We start from the raw sequence: 20,506 nt of genomic DNA, 5'->3' as shown, positions 1-20,506 counted from the left end.
GTATTAGGGAGGGATTGAGCGGCGCAGCCTGCAGCAGGGAGGCTGGCTTTACAGAAGATTCATATCTAGTTGAAGGAAGAACTGCTGGCGTCTGCTGATTCAGCACCATGGAGACAATTACTCATTTCTACAGTGTTTCTTATGGGAACATCGTAATAAACGAAGCAGACTGTAACAACAACGTCAATTACACAGAACTCATAGCAGCCACATGAACTAGAAGTTATAGTAGAGCAAGAAAGGCCATGGCAGCAAAATGACTTTACCACTGAAAAGACAATTAGACAATTAGTGCAAACACAACCTTCAACAAAAGGTTAAAGGTCAGAACTGTTTCTGACACATAATAATCCACCTCCACCTCTGTGGAGATTAGATAGAAGACCAGTACTTTTAAAATATGCGGATGGCTCTGGACTTCCAATGGTCTGTGTGTCTCCGGAGAGTCTGGGAGGAGTCTCACCGGTGGGAAACTCCTCACGGGAGTCGCCTCCTCTCTTCCTCATTCGCCGCGCAGCTCCGTGCGCTCCAGTGGCGGCGGCTCCGGGACTCACACACCGCCGAGCGAAGCACTCAGCCCGGGCCTGGAGTGAACACTCGCCGCGTCCTCGTACCCCTGACAGCGGAGGGTGCACACCGGGGCTTTGGGTGGAGTTTTAGCCCGATCTGAGGAATGTGACGCACGGACGGGAAGGAGACGCGCGTCGGCGTTTTCCACCGGGGACAGAGACAGAGACAGAGACAGAGAGAGAGAGAGAGAGAGAGAGATCCCCATCGGTACAAGGAGAAGTTCTGCAGCAAAGTTAGGAGGTACGAAGTGGGAATAAGCCTGGGACAAAGGAGCTGCGGGTTGAGATGTATTTTATCCTCTTCTACTGAATCATATCCTGCATTTATTCCGTGCTGCATCCTGCTCCATTGTATTGTTTTATTCTACTGTCGCCTTTACTGGACTAGACTATCGCGTCCACTTCACTTTTCTTATCCTCTATCTTTATTCTAATTACATCTGCCCTGTTTGAATCCTGTAATACCGACTTCAGTAAGGTGGGTGGAATTAAAAAGTGAAACGCTGCTTACTGTCCTCACCAGGACTGAGTCACCCAGGTGGCTGCTCACCTGGAGTGCATTGCAAAACCTGAGCAGTGTTTTTTTTTTTTTTTTTACCAGCCCACAGAGGAGGCTCCATGTTGTCTGGTACTGATCAACTGTGCTGCTCTCTTCCAGCTCTTTGAAGACATTAGGGAGAGATCGAGAGAGAAAACAACTACTTAGGGTAATAACATGGTTTCAGGCTGTGTGGAGCTGTTTTTCCAGGCTGTACTGTGGGGAACCATGGGGTAATAAATAATGCTTGAAAAGGCAGGGACACTTTTACAGGCATATATAGTGCCCTCATTGTGCAATGGTATGTGTGTCACTGTCATTGGGAAACTTGAGATCTCTCCAATTTAAGGATAATTGATAAGATAGAGACACTCGTGGAGTAACAAAGACACCAAACTCACGTCCTCCTCCACAGACACCGGGCTCCTCTCCTATAGGTCCTCATGCTTTTGCAGGCAGACATTTGTTTGCAGCCTTGAGCCAAGCGTGCACCATATGGATTCAAACTTCACCTTTACGGGCTTTGCCCCGATTCATTCACAGTGAGTCACTGCGCAGGAATAGTCCCACATGTGGTTATAATTTTAGGGGAAAAAAGTTTGTGGTGCCAGTTTTGTGTGTGTGTGTGTGTGTGTGTGGTTAGACTGTGCATGTGTGCTTCTAATCATAGATTTCATCTTGTCACAGTAAACATATGGACATTCACTTATTCCATTCAAGGTTGTTTGCATTGCATATGTTACTAATAGTCAGCGCCTCCTCGTAAAGGTGTTGTAATTCATGCATAAACAATACACCGCTTTTACTGTTGGGTTTTCCACTCAAGATGCTGGCAGACGTTGAGGCGGTTGGAACAGATGACGGGGACCTCAGTGGACCAGTTTCTTTTTCTTTTTTCTTGCAGTGCTGCTGTGCACAGTCAAAGAAGAGGGAGAATACCCACTGCCTTGTGTTCTCACATGCAGTATGCATTCACCTGTCCTTCAGTTGTCTTTTGTGTGGCGTTCAACAGTGGCGCTGAGGTGTGATGATACAGATAGACAGGTGGTGCTCTGTGTTGGCTCTTATCTGTGTCCGTGTGTGTTAATCTGACTGAAAGTCGCACTGAAACGTCCTCGCTGTAGCATCAGGAGGTGACTGGCTCATCCCTCCTAACCTGTTTTCCGGTATTCTTTTCTCTCTTCATTCACACTGAATGATCACACTGTGTGAATCGACTCAACAGGTATGCCAGATCAATCATAGGGTTTGTTTAGTGAGGTGTGAGGCGGGGGCAGATAATAAAACAGAAAGACAGTGAGGATGTGTTTGGGAGTTTGTGCTTCGTAGTTTGTGTCTCCCGAGGCCTAATGCTCCGGTTCACATGTTGAGACAGATAAAAATGTTCCTCCGCTCAGCTCTTTCCTCCCTTGTTCTTTCCTTCTTCTCATGTCAGTGTTCAAGCAGGAATGCTGGGAATGAGCTATGTACACACTTTGGCACATGTGATTTTTGGGTTTATCAGTCCACAGTGGCTGAATTTGTTTGGTGCCTGTCAGTCCACTGGTGGTTTTAGGAGAGTCTGGGAAAGTCTTATAACCAAAAGGGGAACAAGAGAAAGATCGCGGTCATTGTGTGTCACTTACACATACAGTTTGATGCTTACTACAGTTGCCATAACAACAAACAAAGCAGCAATATTTGTTTAGGTATCTAATCAGTCAGCCAGGTGAGGTGGAGAACGTCTGCCATGCTTCTTACAATGTGTGTTATTCTTCGGTTGCCTCATTCTGACCCTGGCCTCTGTTTAGTTCTGCTGTCTTTCAGTCACCCACTTAGCTCATAATCACCTCAGGGATGATATGTGCTGATTGCCGTATTCCTCTAAGGTAGAGTGTTTTTGTTCAATTTCGAACTATTTCGCAATTTCAAGGCAACACTCACTATGTTTTCGGCTGCTGTTGTATTGCCACACTTTTTGAATGGCTTTTCTAAAGGTTTGCACATTGTGACGAGCACAGGCAGGTGCACATCTCTCAGTTTAAGTCCTCAGGTATGCATTTTGGTGCTGCCTCAGCACAACTCACTTGCATAGATCAGGCCTCAGGCTTTCATAACACTTAAAAAACTGATGAAAGCGCTCTGAGATTCTTCCATTTCAGACACTTGAGCATGAGTAAAATTATTCCATGCCTCCGCTATTTGCACCACATGCCATCCTATCCACCATGGAACAGTGGAAGGGGAACAGTACACCACAAAGGCCTAATGTCTATGGCTAGAGCAAAGACAGGAAACAGGATGTCAGCCATTTTGCTAGCAGATGAATCACCACAGAGCGGCCTGCTGGAGGTTATCCCCAGGCTAGGCTAGGCTGCTTAGTGACTCATCCGGCCTCTGAGCAATCAATGGCTCTCCCATTGATTGCAGGTTAGGAGTTTGGCCCTTTGCTGCGATCTCACCAAAGCATTTAGGAGCACTTACAGAAAACATGTCACACACACTTGTAGATGTAGAAACACGTTACACAATCCCTACTCACCCTCTCATTTAGACCCCAGGTTACAAATACACACCCTGCTCATGTACTCATGCTGCCAGTCAACCACAGTTCCTAAGTGGTACATTTCCATGGCGACATTTCCTGTTTTGAGGACATGTGACGATGTGAAAAAGAAACCTATTCATATACTAACACATAACAAGAGCTAAATAATCTCATTTAGAATCAACTCCCAGTTTAGTGGTTGTTAACCCAGGACTCCACCATTATGTGACCCATCCAGTATGCAGCTGTCAGGGCCACATTAAATATCAATGAGGAGGTGTCCAACCTGTGTGGTGGGTTGGAATCAAGCCTGGGACCTTTGTCACATGTGTTCTTACTCTTTCTGCCAAGAAATCTTAGTGGCAGTGATTGTTGCTTTATTTATTTTTAGAGGAGACGGCAGATCAAATATAAACAGTCAGCAAATGGCAAACAACAAAACTTAAATATTAAAAATATTATAAAAGACAAGGACAAGTAGCAATTCTCACATTTGAGAACCTAGAATGGTCGACATCTTGGCATTCACACAGTGGATTAAAGATTAATGAAAATGAATGACCTCACTAATGACGAATTAATGACAAACCTCACTATCTCACTTTGCCTTATTGTATATTTTTAGTTAGGATTTTACTCAGACCTTCACATGATATTATATGTAATACTAGGAGAAGTCGCCCCTCAGCCTTGTAGGTCTGTGGATCTGTTGAAAATTAAATCCTACACTTTTTTATCCGTCTCATTTAATCACACATTCACAAATTGTTATTTACCAGTGTCCTTAGCTTAAATCAGTTGAAGCTATGGCACATCTAATCGCATTCTCATCATGTTCTTCTAATTCAAGCTGAGTAGCATTACTGGCTCAGGGTTTTTGGGATAAAGTGTGAGTAGTTACTTGAAGCGTGATGCACCAGCATGACGGGTTTACTGAGCAGAGATGTGAAAGAACCTGTCTATACACCTCTTCATGCCTTTCCCACCTCACCCTACACCACCCTTTTTTCTCTCACTTGGCTTTCGTCTTTCCCTTCCTCCATTTGTATTTTCTGTATCCTGTTGTTTTTCTTTGTTCTTACCTTTATGTCCAGTTTTCCCACGAGCCAGACTATATTTCTGGTAATCGTTGGTGCCATCATACATGTATTTCATTGCGAATTACTGATCTAATGTTACATAAAACAAACAATTAAGCTGTGAGGTGAAGTTAATGTTTAAACTGTCTAATTTGGAAAAAGGAAACTACAGTGATCTACAGAAGGCCGAAAACGTAAGATGCCCCAGAGGATGCATTGTGCCACTGATAATGAAAAAGGTTTTACTAATACTAATATGTATTCAATCATTCAGAAACATGGCTCCTGGTTGTGACAAACAAGATATTTGTTGAGCGGTAACCGTCAGCGTCTGCTGGAGTATAAGCATGTGGTTTTGTGTGCCGGTAAAGGTGTGTTAAAACGAAAGGTGTACTTGTCAGACCTACTGCACAGGCTTTGACTCAACAATGGTAGATGCTTTGTGTAAGAGGTTACAGATAATCTGTCTTCCAGAGAAAAAGCATTGTTCCTCTCACCACCCTGAGGAACATTCAACAGTTTTATGAGTGAATTAGAGTTTGGCTCTGTGCTTAGTACACAAGCAATGCAAGCGCTCGCTCGATAATATACATTTGTGCAGCTGCATGCTATTCTGTACGTCTGACATCGTTGGAAAACAAGTTCTCTAAAACACTACAACAGGATGTATAGATGTTCATATGAATTATTCTTTCTCTTTTTTACTTCCCTGCAGATTGAGATTCCTCCTCTTTCCTCAAAGTTGAGCCCTGACCTTTGAGCTCAACCTTCCCTCCAAACATGGCACACCGGTCTCAGAGTTCATCAGCGGGTGATAACCCTCTTGATCCAAACTACCTGCCCCCACACTACCGGGAGGAGTACCGTTTAGCTATCGATGCACTAATAGAGAATGATACACAGGTAACGTTGCAGTCTTCTATATGTTTGTTTTTGTGGAGTAAAAAAGTGAAGTATACTCCGTTTTTCAAAATCTAGTGAACTTGCATGTGTCTCCTGTCACACCAGGGCTACTACGAGTTCCTCCAGAATGCAGATGTGGTCAGCTTCCTGGCACAGCCAGAAATTGAATTTATAAAGTCCATAATCCAGACACCAACCCGGACCTCCAGCATCCCAGAGCTGACATACCATGGTGGAGGTGTCGAGGATGAAGGTTCCTCTGACACCTACTGGCCTATGCAGTCTGACTTGGCCGCTCCAGGACTGGACCTGGGCTGGCCGCTGGCACAGCACAGCTTTATTGGGCCCACAGAGGTCACCACTCTGGTCAATCCCTCTGACCCAGACATGCCAAGCATCAAGGAACAGGCCAGAAGACTAATAAAGAATGCACGCCAAGTAAGTAAGAGTTTCTTAATTTCAACATGTATTTCAGACATGTAAGTCTGAAGGTGAGATCAAAGCATTTTCTCTTCATTAATGGCCATAATGTGTTCAGTGTAAACTAATACCAATGTGCTATATACACTCTTTATTAGATTAACCAAGCTGAAACTTATTCAGCTTGGTTAATCTACTAAAATAAATTATAAAATCCTCCCTCAATCAAAGTTTTTATGACAATTAAACTACATTTAGAAGATGTAGTCGGACAATTTCTTTTGAACTGTACTGCAATATACTTACAGTTCTTTTTAGTAGTCTGTTCAGCATTTATATCAATCAAGATTGGTTAAATAACAGAAACGCCGTTCTGTATAACACAGTGGACAACATATACACCACTTTCGCTCGTCTGATATAGTGTGTTGAAGTGGGAGACGCATGATAATGAACACACTTGAGTCCTTTTGAGTATCCTCGTCTTATATTTGTACTGTACAAAATGTTACCTCTTCAGAAAGAAGGCTTCCAGTGACTGGTGTATGTGTAGGTTAAACTATCTTATTGTAGTTTTAATCTTATTTTTTGTCTGCCACTGACAGTTTTGGTACCACTCCCTCAGACAAATTTCTGACTGGTTGGCCTTTGGCTAATTGAAAATGCAGTTAACACACAGTGCACTACCAAATGTGAAGAGCAGTCAAACCTGTTGGTGTGTTGGGTCATATTATTTTCTGTCTTCTATTTCTGTTTGTGTGTTTGCAGAGCACACATCTGTTTCTCTTAATTGTAGCTCAACATACACATGCGGGGCAGACAGGTTCTAAGATACAGGTGTCATTTATCTTTTTTTTACTTAATAAATTTAGTAGCGATTTACCTACATCGCATTGCTTATCTAAAGGTATTTGATGGACTGTCTTGCACAACACATATTCATTTTAAAAACTGAAACCCGGCTTATGTTTTTACATACAGTTTTCTTCAGGATAAGAACTTAGCCTCTCTTGCTCTGTGTGACATTTACCTTCATTGTGCAGTGCAGAAAATTCAAGGTGTATTTTTTTATAGAATTTGTGGAGCAGTGTAAATAATACAATTAAGAAAATTATAACCTTACTTAATTTTAACACTGAAAATTTGAAAATGTAAATATTATGTACTAGAACAAAATATTATACTCTTTATCTTACTGCTGATGAAGAGCTGCCAGTGCCAGAGTTCTATCAAATTATTATTTCTGGAGGAGAATTTGTTCTTAATTTGATATACTAGTAGCAGAAGAGTAGAGAGGCACAAAGGAAATAGAGGGGGTATGACATGCAGCAAAAGTGCCCAGCCAGATGAACTGGTGACATGTGGCATGTACTGGAGCCATTCAGCTACCAGGGAACTCAAGTTCTTTTCTTGTGTGTGCTTTGCCCCAGGTTGTTGCTGTGGTCATGGACATGTTCACAGATATTGACATCTTTGCTGATCTCCTGGATGCTGCAGCACGTCATGTTCCTGTTTACATTTTACTGGATGAGCACCAAGCCCATCACTTCGTCTCTATGGTTATAAACTGCAAAGTCAACTTGGACTTAATTCCTGTGAGTTTGGCTATAACTTGGCTATCCTTTGGAACTTATTACTTACTTTCAAATAAACATTGATGAAATTTTGATTTTACAGATGATGCGCGTCAGGACTGTGGCAGGAATAACCTATTATTCGCGGACAGGAAAATCTTTCAAGGGGCAAATGAAGGATCGTTTCCTGTTGGCTGACTGCAGAGCTGTACTCAGTGGGAGCTATAGGTGGGTCACTAACTGTGCTAATTAAGAGTTTATATTGATTTCCAAAATTTGCAAACCATTCATTCTGTAAATTGCCCCTACTGTTCTTTCTTATAGTTTCATGTGGTCCTATGAGAAGATCCATCGCTGCATTGCCCACCTCTTCCTTGGGGAGCTAGTTGCCACCTTTGATGAAGAGTTTCGCATTCTCTATGCTCAATCACAGCCTCTAGTCATTGACTCATCAGATGGAGGACTTGCTATCTCTGACAGCAGCAATTACTTAAGCAGCCAGTTTGTTTTGAAGAGAAGCCAGTCTTTGCGTAACCCTATAGGTTTCCGCAGACAGCCTGAGATTCCCCCTGTCTTCCCCTATGGAGACTCTGCACTTCCTTTCCGGAGGACTGAGTCATTTCGTCACACCATTGAACCTGGGGCAGGAATTACAATAGGGAAGTACTCGCAGCAACAATTTCGTCTGCAGCAGTCCTTCCTGGAGCAGGGAAGGTCTATAGTATCTAGGCAGATGGAGGTCAGTGCCTTTAAGAGGCACAGCTATGCAGAGGGAACCCAAGAAAACTACACATCATCAAGGCAATATATGAAGCACAGAGTCATGAATAATCTGGATGAGACAGATTTCCACAGGTAATTTAGCTTTTAAAACCTAGTATTATTATTAGTATGAGTATTATTCTTTGTCATACAATATTTCACAGTTGTATGTATAATTTTATAAATATGCACATAAAAATCACCGTATCTTCTTTGCAGGGACCAGACCCAAAGTAGCCATTACTACAGTGAAGGGCCTGGGCCGGGTTCTGGCCACGGACACTATGACAGACTTCGAGGTCGTCCTCCACACCTCTCCATTGACCAATATTCAGACTCAAGCTTTCGCTCAGATCTGGAGCCTCCTCCTGCAAACTATGGCCAAGACTACTTTTCATCTGAGGACTTGAGAGGACATGAGGGGCAACATGCACCTCCATTAGCTGGAAGATACGGGGGAGGTTCGTCCCATAAAAGGCCAACCATAGGTCAGGCATATGCCTGTCAGACCTCACCCACACAGCATCATCCACCAGAGAAGAAGCACTTTCTCAAAGAATCCGATCAAGTGTCTGATCAAGATGAAAGTGTTAAGCAAGGCATGAGGACTTGGAGAATTCACTCCTATCTTAGCACCTATGAGGATGGTGGAGAAGAAGGTCTTACTCAACCCATGGGGCCAGATGCATTTGAAGATCCTCCACCATTTCAGCAGCCTCCTGCTGCTGAAACCTCTGCTCCTCGCTTTGGAATAAAGGAGCCACCAAATGTTGCCCCAAAGCCCAGACCAGAAATTCTGAGGCCACGCTTTGGAAAACCCAGATTACCTGAAAGCAGCAATAAAGATTTTGTCTCAACCACAAGCAAGGACCTGCTTCCTTCAGCCAGTGACTTAAAGCCAGCTGATAAAAGAGAGAAGGAGGCTAAGAAGGAAAGGGAGAATGAGTCAGAGAGGGGTTCAAGGGAGGTGGGTGTAGATGTAGAAGTGAAAGAGACTCCAGATCTCTTGCTGTCCAAACATGAATCATTTCGCTCACGTATTAACCCAATGCTTCAACGCAGTTCTCGCCTGCGTTCCTCACTTATATTCTCATCATCAAAGGCAGAGATTCACAGTGGTAGCCTGGGCCTAAAACCAGCCACAGAGGCAGATGAGACGTTAGACACAGTACGCACTTCTTCAATTGTGGCCCAGATTCTGGAAAAGAGGAGGTCGTTGACTCGTGAGCCTTTTGAATGGAGAAAGAAAGTGGAGGAAAGAGATCTGGAGAGAGAAAAGGAAAAAGAGAAGGAGAAAGGGAAAGAAGAAACAGAGAGAGAGAAAGAGCAAAAGCAAGAGGAAAAGGAGATTCGATTGAAAGATCAGATTAAAGCAAAAGATGAACTTCAACAAACTAAAGAAATAACAAGAAGAATTGATGAAAAATCTGAAGTCACAACCTCATCAACTCTGAAGATCTCTGACCCAGCCACTCGACTGCAATATTTCAAAGAGCAGACTACAAAGAGAAATGCTTCCAAAATGGACACAGACTCGTTGCCAAAGGCCCCAGAACCTGCAGAGAAAAAGCCTGACCTTTCTGACAAACCTCTCAACACAACTCCAAAGATCCCAACTGTCTCTGTTAGTGCAGTAGAAGAACCTGAACCCAAGAAACTGGACATCTCTGCAAAAATAGCAGAGCTCAATCGCCGATCCTCATTCAGTTCCTCAAAACCACCAATAATCTCTGCCAAGCCATCTGCGAGCTACTTAAAGACTTCAGAGACAGCTCAACCTCCTAAAGAGGAGAACACCTCAGAGGGACAGAAGAAGGACATATTTAAGTCTCTAAAGCCTCTTCCTTCACCAAAGCTCTTCAAGAGGGATCAGTTGAAGCTCAAAGGGCTGAATCCTCGGCGCATCTCTTGTGGTGAGGAGATTTTGACCACAGATGCTACAGATGCTGAGAAAAGTGAACTGAAAAAGAGCCGCTCTCACAGTTCTTCAACTCTACCACGTGAGGAAGGACTCCAGAAAGTTATGGGATCTAATACATCCATTAACACACTTGGTGAAGGAAAGGGAGAGGGAAAAACACTTGATTTCCTAAAGAAGCAGACTCAGAGGTTGAAGGGATTCCTCGGGCCAAAGGATAAAGAAAAGAAATCTTCAGTAGATGATAAGGCCATGAGCCCAGTTATCGAGACTGCTGAAGATTCAAGCAAAATGCAGACTTCATCAACTACAGAGAAAGAATCTACCAATACTGATCAAACTGCAACCAATCACAAGACTTCAACTGGGACATCAGGCCGGTCTCGATATCAGGCCCCAGGCAGTTCAGTTCTGTTCAGTAGCAACCTACGAGATGACACCAAAGTTATTCTGGAGCAGATCTCAGCCAACAGCCAGAAAAACCGACAGGAGCGTGAGGAAACGGGAGGAGACAAAGTCAGTGACGCCGGGGAGAAGGGACTGGAAATACATAACTCATCTAAAAAGAATCGATTACTGCGACCACAGAGCAACACCCAGGAGCGAGAGGGATTGTTGAAGAGGATCGAAAGCCTGAGAAAAGAGAAGAAGGTCTACAGCCGCTTTGAGGTAGTCTATAAATGCCAGGATGACGTTTGCAGCATAGATGGGAAAGAAGTATAACAAAGTGATAAGTGATAGTGATAGTAGTACTAATACTTGATAGTAGTACATGTAACTGTGAAATCTTGGATGTAGGTGATTTTATATTATAAAAAGACAAACATTCAATCTGCAAAAATTCAACAAAGATAAAATAATCAGATATGTTTCATGTCATGAGAAAGTATTTCAATGTATTTGCAACGTATTTTAACTTTTATTCTGAATTAAGAATTTCAGTCTTGTAGAAAATAGAAAGAAGTACATAAATATTTTGTGTTCTGATGATACTTTTTACTGTATATATGTCACACATAACTACAGCAATAATCACACTGTATAATTGACAGTAGTACATGGCCAGAGGAATATTTGATGTAGTGTCAAGTAGAGTAGTGTTTCTAAGCTGACAAAATAAATTTGGTGGACAAGCTAATGTTTGTTTTTTTATATAGAGTAGAAGTAGAAGTAGTATGTGTTATATGTTTTACCATTTTGTCATTAAGCCAAGCATACTGTGGGGAGTAAGTAGGAGGAGGAGAAGGATGAGGGGCAAAGATCAGAAGAAAACGGGTGGGAGTTCATCCTTCAGTGCATTTACTCTTATCCCTGTTGTTCTGTTAACAGATGGGGAATAGCCTGGGATAACGAAAGATGGAGGACCAACCTTTTTATATGGAAAATAACTATGCAAGATGATCAAAAGACGCTTTGCCCGTATGTGCCAACAACACTATCAAAGTACCTCTGTGGCTCGACACTGCATCCTTTCCTGGATTTTCACACAAAGTAACAAAACTTGAAAAGACGATATTTAAAAACGCTGAAAATAAACTAAACTTGTTCAGTTTGGAATGTACCCGTTTTCCAAGACCTGGTACTACTTTTACCTTATATGGTGAGAGAAAGAAGCGTGACTCCACTTGCACACTGGCTGCATGGGCTAATATTTCACCAAACAGAAAAAGGTAGGGCAGTTTACCTATAACTGAGCTTTTAAGAACGTGACTGACGTGGTTACAGGGTTAAATGAGAAAGACAGTGCATGCTGCACTTGAGGGATAGGAAAAGATGTATGCCAGTCAAAAAAATGTATATGACTGCAAGTGTATAGTGGTGTGTGTTTTTGCAAGTGTGTATATAGTTGGTTGTTTAAAATTCAACGGGAGAAAGTTTCTTGATGCATTCACGGTGTGACCATGGCCCACCGAAGGTATTACCAGAGCTAGAAGGACTGTTATTAATCCAAACCAGAATGCAGAGATGAGGATGTGAAGGTGAATAAAATGACATTTGATGAAAGGTGGAAATTCAAGGTTTAAGGACCAGTCTGTGAGAATATATGGAATAAGTGAGGAAAAAAGTGTCAATTAGAAAGTGGGCAATTGTGTTTTCTAGTGTCTATTGTAACTAAAAGCCAGCAGCAGTGTTGTGATAGAAAGTCAACCTCCTGTCTGTTTATTTAAAAATACAAAAGAACGAAAATAAAAATTAAACCTCTAGTAAACTCTCGGCAGTGGTAACTTTTGTTAAAGGCTGTACCCACTCAGGGTTTAATATGTCAAATAAGCATTCAGAGAGGAGAGCTAACAGCTGGCATGGTCAGAGGATTACTGTACACATTGTGTGTGTACTAGTCTTATGTGATGTAAATAAAAGTGTAAAATATTTACAGTTGATCTAATTCACTCAAAAAAAAAAAAAAAAATTTTTACATTTATTTCTCTTTCCTTTTAAATTACTCCTCACCTCTTGAGGAAAGTAGGAGTAGTATATTTTGTAGTACTGGAGCAGGGACATGCCTTCTTACATAAGGCACTTGCATTCTGACAACCACACCCTACACAGGACTTCAGACTTCTTTGTTGGGCCGTAAATACCTTTTAAACCAAAGATTAAGTTATGAGGTACAGTTCCCAGGCTGCTTGACAGCTTGGCTGGACATCTGTTTTATTTTTAAAGTTTAGTGTGTTTTTGTAAAGTACAACAAATGAACGCAGTACATATTGTTATATGGACAGTTTGGGGGTTACAGTTTTTTCTAAGTGGGATTATATGTACATATTTTCATTTAAAAAACAAGTTACTGATATTCAAAGTAACAAACTGGGTTATGATCACCCTCACTGTACTATCGACGTGCCTTGTATTAATTTGTAATATGTAAGTACTGTATATGTCTTAGCTGTAAAAACTAACTGCCATTAATTAGAGGGAATCCGTTGCACAGGGTCAATTTGTTCTTTTCTAAAAAAAAAAAAAAAAAACAACAACAAAAAACTCAGTATTACATTGTATTTGAAATACTGCAAATTAAATCTCTTTTTAAACTGAAGCTGGTTGTGGCTGTGTGCTCAGTACATGCAGTAGGTGTTTATACTATACTGAATGGGTATACTGTTTAAATTCAGAAAATAAAATCCTATTGATAACAATGTCAAAACACCTACTCTGTTTATATGTGAACCTTTATGTAATATCAATACAGCAGAGACACATAGCAACATGGAGGACTCTACTACAAGCACCTGTCTGGATGAATAAAACATTCCTAGTTGCATTAATACATCACCTCCAGCAGTGAAAACAAGCCAATGTCTCAGAAAACAATTTAAAATGGCAAATAACAGAAACAAATTTGAGTTGGACAGACAAATATTTTGTTATTATATATGATATGTATATCTTTTTCCCATTTTGAGGTCAACTGAAGTTTAATTTTTTGCTGTATGAGTTTGGCAGGATTCTGTGGCCCCTGGGCTAACATCTGAGAGATTTAAGGGTTTCATCTGACAAGAAGGATGACGGATGACAGTAACTCTAGCCCAGACTAAACTTATGGAACTATACATAGCCTATTGACTAAAACTATTAGTGAACATGAACTTTTACTCCTTTTCTAAAGTTGCTTTACCCAGCTGCTTCTGTTTCATCAGCTCCTCATCGAGGTGGTGTAGTTGGTCCACCTTCAGTTGTTCTGACAATCACAGACCAAGACCAGATCAAAGGGTTGGATATGAAAACTTTATATTGATGAATATACAGTGCATCCAGAAAATCTTCACCATGCTTAAATTTTTCCACATTTAGTTATGTTACAGCCTTAATCCAAAATTGATTAAACTCTTTTTTTCCAATTTCCCAAAATGACAACGTGAAAAAATTGAAATCTTTGCAATTTTATTTAAAATAAAAATCACAAAAAAAAAAACACATGTACATAAGTATTGACAGTCTTTGCCATGACACTCAAAATTGAACTTTGGTGCTTCCTGTTTATAATCATTCAGCTGTTCCTTGTTTGGCTTCCACCTGTGGGAAATTCAGTTGATTGGACATGATTTGGAAAGACAAACACCTCTCTATGTACGGTTCCACAGTTAGTGCATGTCAGAGCACAGACCAAACCATGAAGTCCAAGGAACTGTCTATGGACCTCAGAGAAAGGATTGTATCGAGGCACAGATCCGCCATGATCTGTAAATGGATTCTTCTAAATAAGTTTAGAAGAATCTTTCTAGAGCAGGCCACCTGAACAAACTGAGCGATTGAGAGAGAAGGGCCCCAAATAGGTGACTAAGAGCCCAATGGTCATTCTGTAAGAGCTCCAGTGTTTCTCTGTGGAAAGAGGAGAACCTTCCAAAAGAACAACTATCTCTGCAGCACTCACCAGTCAGGCCTGTATGGTAGAGTGGCCAGATGGAAACCACTCTGTTTGCCAAAATGCACCTAAGGGACTCCCAGACCATGATAACTAGAATTCTCTGGTCTAATGAAATAAAAAGATTGTTGAACACCTCAGACTGGAGCGACAGTTCAGTTTCAACAGGACAACGGCCCTAAGCACACAGCCAAGATAACATAAGGAGTGGCTCTGTGACAACTCTGTGAATGTCCTTGAGTGGCCCAGCAAGAGACCAGACTTAAACATGATTGAACATCTCTGGAGAGATCTGAAAATGACTGTGAACCGACGCTTCCCATCCAAACTGGTGGAGCTTAAGAGGTACTGCAAAGAAAAATGGGAGAAACTGGACAAAAATATGTGCCAAGCTTGTAGAATCATACTCAAAAAGACTTGAGGTTGTAATTGGTGCTAAAGGTGCTTTAACAAAGTGTTGAGCAAAGGCTGCGAATACTTATGTACATGTGATTTATTTTGTCATTCTTTTTTTAAATAAAAATATATTTAAATTTTTTTCATGTTTTATTAATGAAATTATGAATTTAAGGAAAATAATGAAAATTAATCTTTTTTGGAAAAAGGCTGTAACTTAAGAAAAGGTGGAAAAAGTTATACTAAGAAAGAAATACTTTCTGGAAGCACTGTAAATAAGATGTTTGATGTGTGGTTACAGAATAAATTGTATAATGTTTAAGAGGGTACTTACCAGCTGATAGTAGCTGAATGTTTATATTTTCAGCAATCCTTATTTCATCTGGGAGTCTCTCCAAAGTCTAGAAAACATTTTTAAGGACTTCTGTCACCATCAGCCTTTAAGTCACATACTCATTCTCCACGTTTGGATGCAAGCAAATCCCATTTTTATAATAAATAAACTCACAAAGACAGAGTGCAGAGTCTTATGCTGCTCTATCAGCTGGTGAAGTTGGTTTTCAAACTTCATCCTGCGGAAAACAGTGTAACTTGTAAATGTGTTACGATTGCAAGACTGATGACTTTTTTATTATTAGGTACCTCTGTTTCCGCTGCTTAAGCTTCAATTCCTGGATTTCACATCTGTACTGTTCCAGCAGTTCCTCGCTCTTCTTGTTCTGATTTAACTGCCTGCAAAATACACATTAGGTACATAATTACAAAAAAGTACAAAATGTTACACATTTACACTTTGTATTTAAATCACCTAGTGTGTACCGTAGACTTGGAGCAACCACGGCATTATATCATCATATGACAATATCATCCCATATACAGTAAACAGTGAGATGAGTTCATTGGCAACTAATGTGCCCTAGGAAAAAAGTCTATTACAATGCAAATCCTCTGTGATATTGGACCATATATTATCACCAGATGATCCTGTAACAGTACAAACATTTACATAACAGATTGTAGCCACACTCTGCCTAAGGATGCTGAGGCTAGTATAATCACACGTTACTGTTATGGCTTAAACAGTACATGAAAGTGCTTGCATGTTACATAAATGGACATGATGAGAGCACATAAGGTGGAAAACAACACAGTATTTCCATGGTGCTACAATGTTACTGGTTGCTGCCATCTAGTGTTGACTCTGGCTAAACATTGAACCATACTCCTGTTTTTGTGGAGCTCACCTGGCAGACTCCTGCTCAGACTCCTCACACTGAAACTGCAGCTTCCTGAAAATCTCTAAGTAAACGACACACTAATTATACTCATACATATTTATTGTCTGTGTATTTAAATTACATTGTTTTCGGACACAGGTAACCAAAATCCTTAATCAGCATGGTGCCAGACACAGTGTTGATTCTCATCGTACTGCTTTTAACTACAAATGTACAACCAGCAGATGTTTACCTTCCTTTTCTTTGTGGATTCCCTCCAGTTTATAGGCTTCAGCTTGTACTTTTAAAACACAACAACAAACACACTTAGCAATAATATACAAAATATACAACACCAAAAAAAAAAAAAAGTATATTCTTCAGAACACATAGAAGACATATTTGTCTATAATGATGACAAATACAGCTACTATCTAGCTTGACTCCATCTCAGCAACAGGTGTAACAGACAGGCAGACTGAACGTGGAGCAAATACAATGATTGTAAAAGTGATGACTTCCTCTTACAAGTTGCCAGCTCTTCCTGCAGAGCCTGGCTGACTGACTGGATCTCCTTCAGCTCTGCTTCAAGAACTCTTTTGCCTTAAATGAAACACAACTATTAAACGACAGCTTCAATCCCACTTCACAGCTCCCACACAGGAACATTAACACTGTTAACAACATTTGATATTCACATGTTTGTCAGAATGGGTCTTGCAGGGTGTTGCTGTTCCCCACAAGCCAGAGACATTAATCATATCTCATTGATCTCCATTCATCATGTTCTGATACTCCTCATTAGGAGTAACAGGTAAGGATGTACCTCACTGACGATACTGTAGCTGCATGTTGACAACTGCTATCCTCATCGTGTACAGCTCCATGACTCGCGGTCTTCACTTTCTGTGGCACTGTTATACTTTAGCTTGCTGCGTGTTGCTGTTACGTTCAGTGTGTTTCTGTGTACCCTCTGATCCTTACCATGTTATGTCTAAAGTTTTTTGTTCTATATGTTGTTCTTCCTGTTAAATGTCGATGAAGCGTGTGTTCATTAGCATATCCTCACCACAACCAGCCTTCTCATTGGAGCGCGTTACCGAAGCTTTCTATCCAACTACAGCCTCCATGTGAGAGCGTTTTCACATTTTATCACCACTACGTTTACAATACATTCATAAGTTTGGCTGTTTTCTGGGGTTTTGACTGGTTTTGGTGTAATTAAATAAATAAAATGCAGTGAGACGTACGAGCGGAAGCGGAAGTTCGGTTTCACGAAGGCTAATTAAAATGTCAAGATAAACCCTTCACTTCCTGCACTTGCAACGTTACCGGTCGAAAATAATTATAAACTTTATAAAGACGCAAAATAACTGACAGAAACGAGACGATTCAAACAGAACTCGTGTATAAATATCTGAAGAGAAGGTAAAATGATGCACTAATCGCTGATTTATAACAAAGCATCAGACGCGTGACTCAAACGAAATTCAAAACGAAGACGGAAAAACGTCACAGTGAGGTCTCTGGCTGCAGCTGTACCTTTGGCTTCAATGTATAAGTACAATGATCCTTCAGAGATCCCGTGTTCATTTACACAAGTACTGTACATAAGGATATTTTCATACTTGTACCTGAGCTTTCCATTTGATGCTACTTTATACTTCCAGTTTAGAAGGTATATAACAGTCCACTGTTATATACCACTTCTAGTCTTACATTGCACCCTCAAATAATTTAATATCACTGATGCTTAGACATGAATGCATCACTAGGTCAATTACAACTGTTTCATAAGGAAAAAGTGGATCCAACATAAAAAGTAAATCAAGTGCTACACATCATCAGAGGTGTGTAGGCAAAAATACAAACTCAATTCTCATTTGTCCGACAGGTGTCGCTATTGGCCTGGAACATCCCTGCACTTTAACGCTAACCAAGTTTTCTGTGAGGTAATACAATTGTGCACATGGCAATACACAAACAAATAATGAGTGTGGATCTAAGCATGCTATAGGTAAAAATCTATTAAACACTACCTTGTTGTAGCCTCCTTAATTTGCTGTTCAACTGTTCAACTCTGGGCTCCTGCACTTCTACATCTGGCAGCAGGACATGAAAACACATCAGCCTTCTTGTTGGGTTTTAGTGTCATCTGTGAATATGATCACTTTACCTGATTTCAATGATGCAGCGTTAATCAAATCCTCAATGTTGATTCCTATAACACAAATGAAAAAATGTTAGGTAAATAATATGAAGGTCTTTCTAACTTCTAACTTTATATAGGAAGTGTGAGAACAAAAGTTAAAGTACGTTCAACTAGCCCTTTGATGAACATGGGTCAAAAGTGACCCGGCTGAGTTTTTACTTTTTATATATTTGCAATAATTTAATTCCATCATTCAGTTTTCAAGGTATTCCTCAATTAACTAGTTTTAGGTCATCATACAACCCTTTTTTTCTGTCTCAATTTTTGAATAAGACCATTTTTTGTATCACTACCCTTCTAATGCACAACATATGAAGTATGTTTGTTTCAGACATTTTACAGTTCTGCACAGCTTTCTTTGCACATCAAATACATGTAAGTATTGTTTTTCAGTTGTTCTAACAATGCCTTAGAAAATATTTGATGACAACTTTCATAGATAATTATAAATAATATTTTATTAGGTTTAGGTTATCTTGATAGTGAGTATATTACTTCAGAACAACTACTATAGCTAGTTGCTTAGCTGATAGCGAAGTAGATTTTAGGCTACTTAGCGAAGCAGTTGGCTAAGCCATCTTAGCCAATTCACCAACATAAAACGGTATATATGTGTATGCATACTGCAATATTATTATGCTTTTAATTTTCTTTATACAGAGAGTATGGCTATTTGCAACTTTACTTCTAAGGTGTAAGGATGCTGCAGGAGCAACCAGATAAGGAAGATGAGCAGGCAATTTGGCCTGATTCTGAGTCTGAAACTTTTGATGATGATGACCCAGACTATTTGTCACAGGGTCAAGCTGGAGTTGTAGGTGTGTCTGGGAATCAAGCTGTCCTACACGAAGAAGAAGATTCAATGAGTCCTCTGAAGAGGAAACTCAAATCCAGTTCAATAGATTGAGTAAAAATGTATTTCACTGGATCAGCTCCTGCAAAGCCATATTCTGGCTCCGATGGGTCCTGGACAGCAGAAGAGTGTGCCATTCTGAGGCTGGTGCAAGTTATTGTAATACATAGCCAGCAAGCAAAATATGGGATAAAAGTCTTCTGGATGTACGATGAAAGGGTACCGGTATACAGGGAGACATCCAGGAGAGAAGGTTCAGAGAAACCTTGATGAGAATCTCGTCCAACAATTGTGCAGTGGAATCAGACAGACACACATTTCACTACAGATAGATCAGAGGTATATGAGAGTATGTAACAATGCAAAAATTAAATACCTAAGTGTTTGGCCCCACTGACTCCTAAAGTTACTTACAAATTATTATTACAGTATTACGTCATTTAATTTGAAATCAAACGTAATGTCCTTAAACTACATTAATATAAAAAAAATTTTTTTGTTCATAAAATATGGAAGGAAAATTATATGATGAAAATAATGATCTGTGGTAATGACAGAGCAAGTTATTTAAAAAATACTTCAAATCATAAAATAAATTGAGTTCCACTGATATAACAAAGAAAAACTCAGTTATTTTCAGGTTTTGGGTCAGATACACAGTTCACATCTCTACTAACTTCAACCTGCTGGAAATCTGTACTGAAATGTTACTAACTGCTAGCTTGCCTTTCTTTTAGCTAGCCTAACACCATGTTAATGCTTTTTAAAATGGCCTTACATCAACGACTACTAAGGAATAAAACATAACTAAAATAACAATGAACAGTAGTACAACAGTTACACATTTAGTCATTGTTTTTCATCTATATTACAACAAATCCGTCGTCACTCAGTTAGCTCAACAGTTAGCCACAGGTGGCAGTTAAGTTGCAGAGGAGACGACTGGACGGTAGATGTTACAATTCTGCAATTACTAAAGATTTTTTAGTAAATTGTTTTTAATTATCCAATACAAATAGTTAAATTGACGCTGTCTAACCTGCCGATTCGCTCATTTTTATCCAGTAATTTTCCTAAATAGTATCTGTCCAAATGACCGCTGGACTCACTTTTACCTGAGTCTTGACTGAAAGGACGCGCGCACCGCGACGTTACTGACGTTTATGCGCGTGCAC

At 40.3% G+C, this 20,506-nt stretch overlaps 2 protein-coding genes and 1 non-coding gene across 4 annotated transcripts; 1 reads left to right on the top strand and 2 right to left on the bottom strand.

The window, feature by feature from the left end:
* Positions 1 to 495: 495 nt before the first annotated feature.
* On the top strand, positions 496 to 13,327 carry fam83hb (family with sequence similarity 83 member Hb). Of its 2 annotated transcripts, XM_026347953.1 has the most exons (8): positions 496 to 810; positions 5,429 to 5,616; positions 5,722 to 6,054; positions 7,467 to 7,631; positions 7,714 to 7,838; positions 7,935 to 8,465; positions 8,592 to 10,959; positions 11,620 to 13,327. In XM_026347953.1, exons 2-8 carry the CDS (start codon positions 5,494 to 5,496, stop codon positions 11,638 to 11,640), a joined length of 3,666 nt encoding a protein of 1,221 aa, XP_026203738.1. In that variant the 5' UTR covers positions 496 to 810; positions 5,429 to 5,493; the 3' UTR covers positions 11,641 to 13,327. The 2 variants fall into 2 exon arrangements, with proteins under 2 accessions (XP_026203738.1, XP_026203737.1); XM_026347952.1 differs by lacking the exon at positions 11,620 to 13,327 and having other exon boundaries at positions 8,592 to 11,584.
* On the bottom strand, positions 13,242 to 20,468 carry si:ch211-199g17.9 (SYCE1 domain-containing protein). Its single transcript, XM_026347954.1, has 10 exons — positions 20,371 to 20,468; positions 18,443 to 18,487; positions 18,306 to 18,368; positions 16,795 to 16,869; positions 16,520 to 16,567; positions 16,294 to 16,348; positions 15,692 to 15,781; positions 15,558 to 15,621; positions 15,384 to 15,450; positions 13,242 to 13,969 (listed from the first exon to the last, which is right to left on the bottom strand). Exons 1-10 carry the CDS (start codon positions 20,384 to 20,386, stop codon positions 13,881 to 13,883), a joined length of 612 nt encoding a protein of 203 aa, XP_026203739.1. The 5' UTR covers positions 20,387 to 20,468; the 3' UTR covers positions 13,242 to 13,880.
* LOC113155549 lies at positions 16,971 to 17,103 on the bottom strand. The gene has a single exon (XR_003298157.1). It is a non-coding gene; the product is annotated as a U8 small nucleolar RNA (small nucleolar RNA).
* Positions 20,469 to 20,506: the final 38 nt, after the last annotated feature.

The sequence above is a fragment of the Anabas testudineus genome, chromosome 11 (assembly GCF_900324465.2).
Source record: "Anabas testudineus chromosome 11, fAnaTes1.2, whole genome shotgun sequence".
Taxonomy (NCBI): domain Eukaryota; kingdom Metazoa; phylum Chordata; class Actinopteri; order Anabantiformes; family Anabantidae; genus Anabas; species Anabas testudineus.
This window is presented reverse-complemented; position numbering and strand designations above follow the sequence as displayed.

Coding starts and splice junctions, on each gene's coding strand:
- fam83hb (XM_026347952.1), top strand. CDS start 5,494: ATGGCACACCGGTCTCAGAGTTCATCAGCGGGTGATAACCCTCTTGAT. Junction 7,839..7,934: donor GTACTCAGTGGGAGCTATAG/GTGGGTCACTAA, acceptor TCTTTCTTATAG/TTTCATGTGGTCCTATGAGA. Junction 8,466..8,591: donor GATGAGACAGATTTCCACAG/GTAATTTAGCTT, acceptor TCTTCTTTGCAG/GGACCAGACCCAAAGTAGCC.
- si:ch211-199g17.9 (XM_026347954.1), bottom strand. Junction 16,568..16,794: donor GCAGGAAGAGCTGGCAACTT/GTAAGAGGAAGT, acceptor GTGTTTTAAAAG/TACAAGCTGAAGCCTATAAA. Junction 13,970..15,383: donor CATTCAGCTACTATCAGCTG/GTAAGTACCCTC, acceptor TGTGATTGTCAG/AACAACTGAAGGTGGACCAA.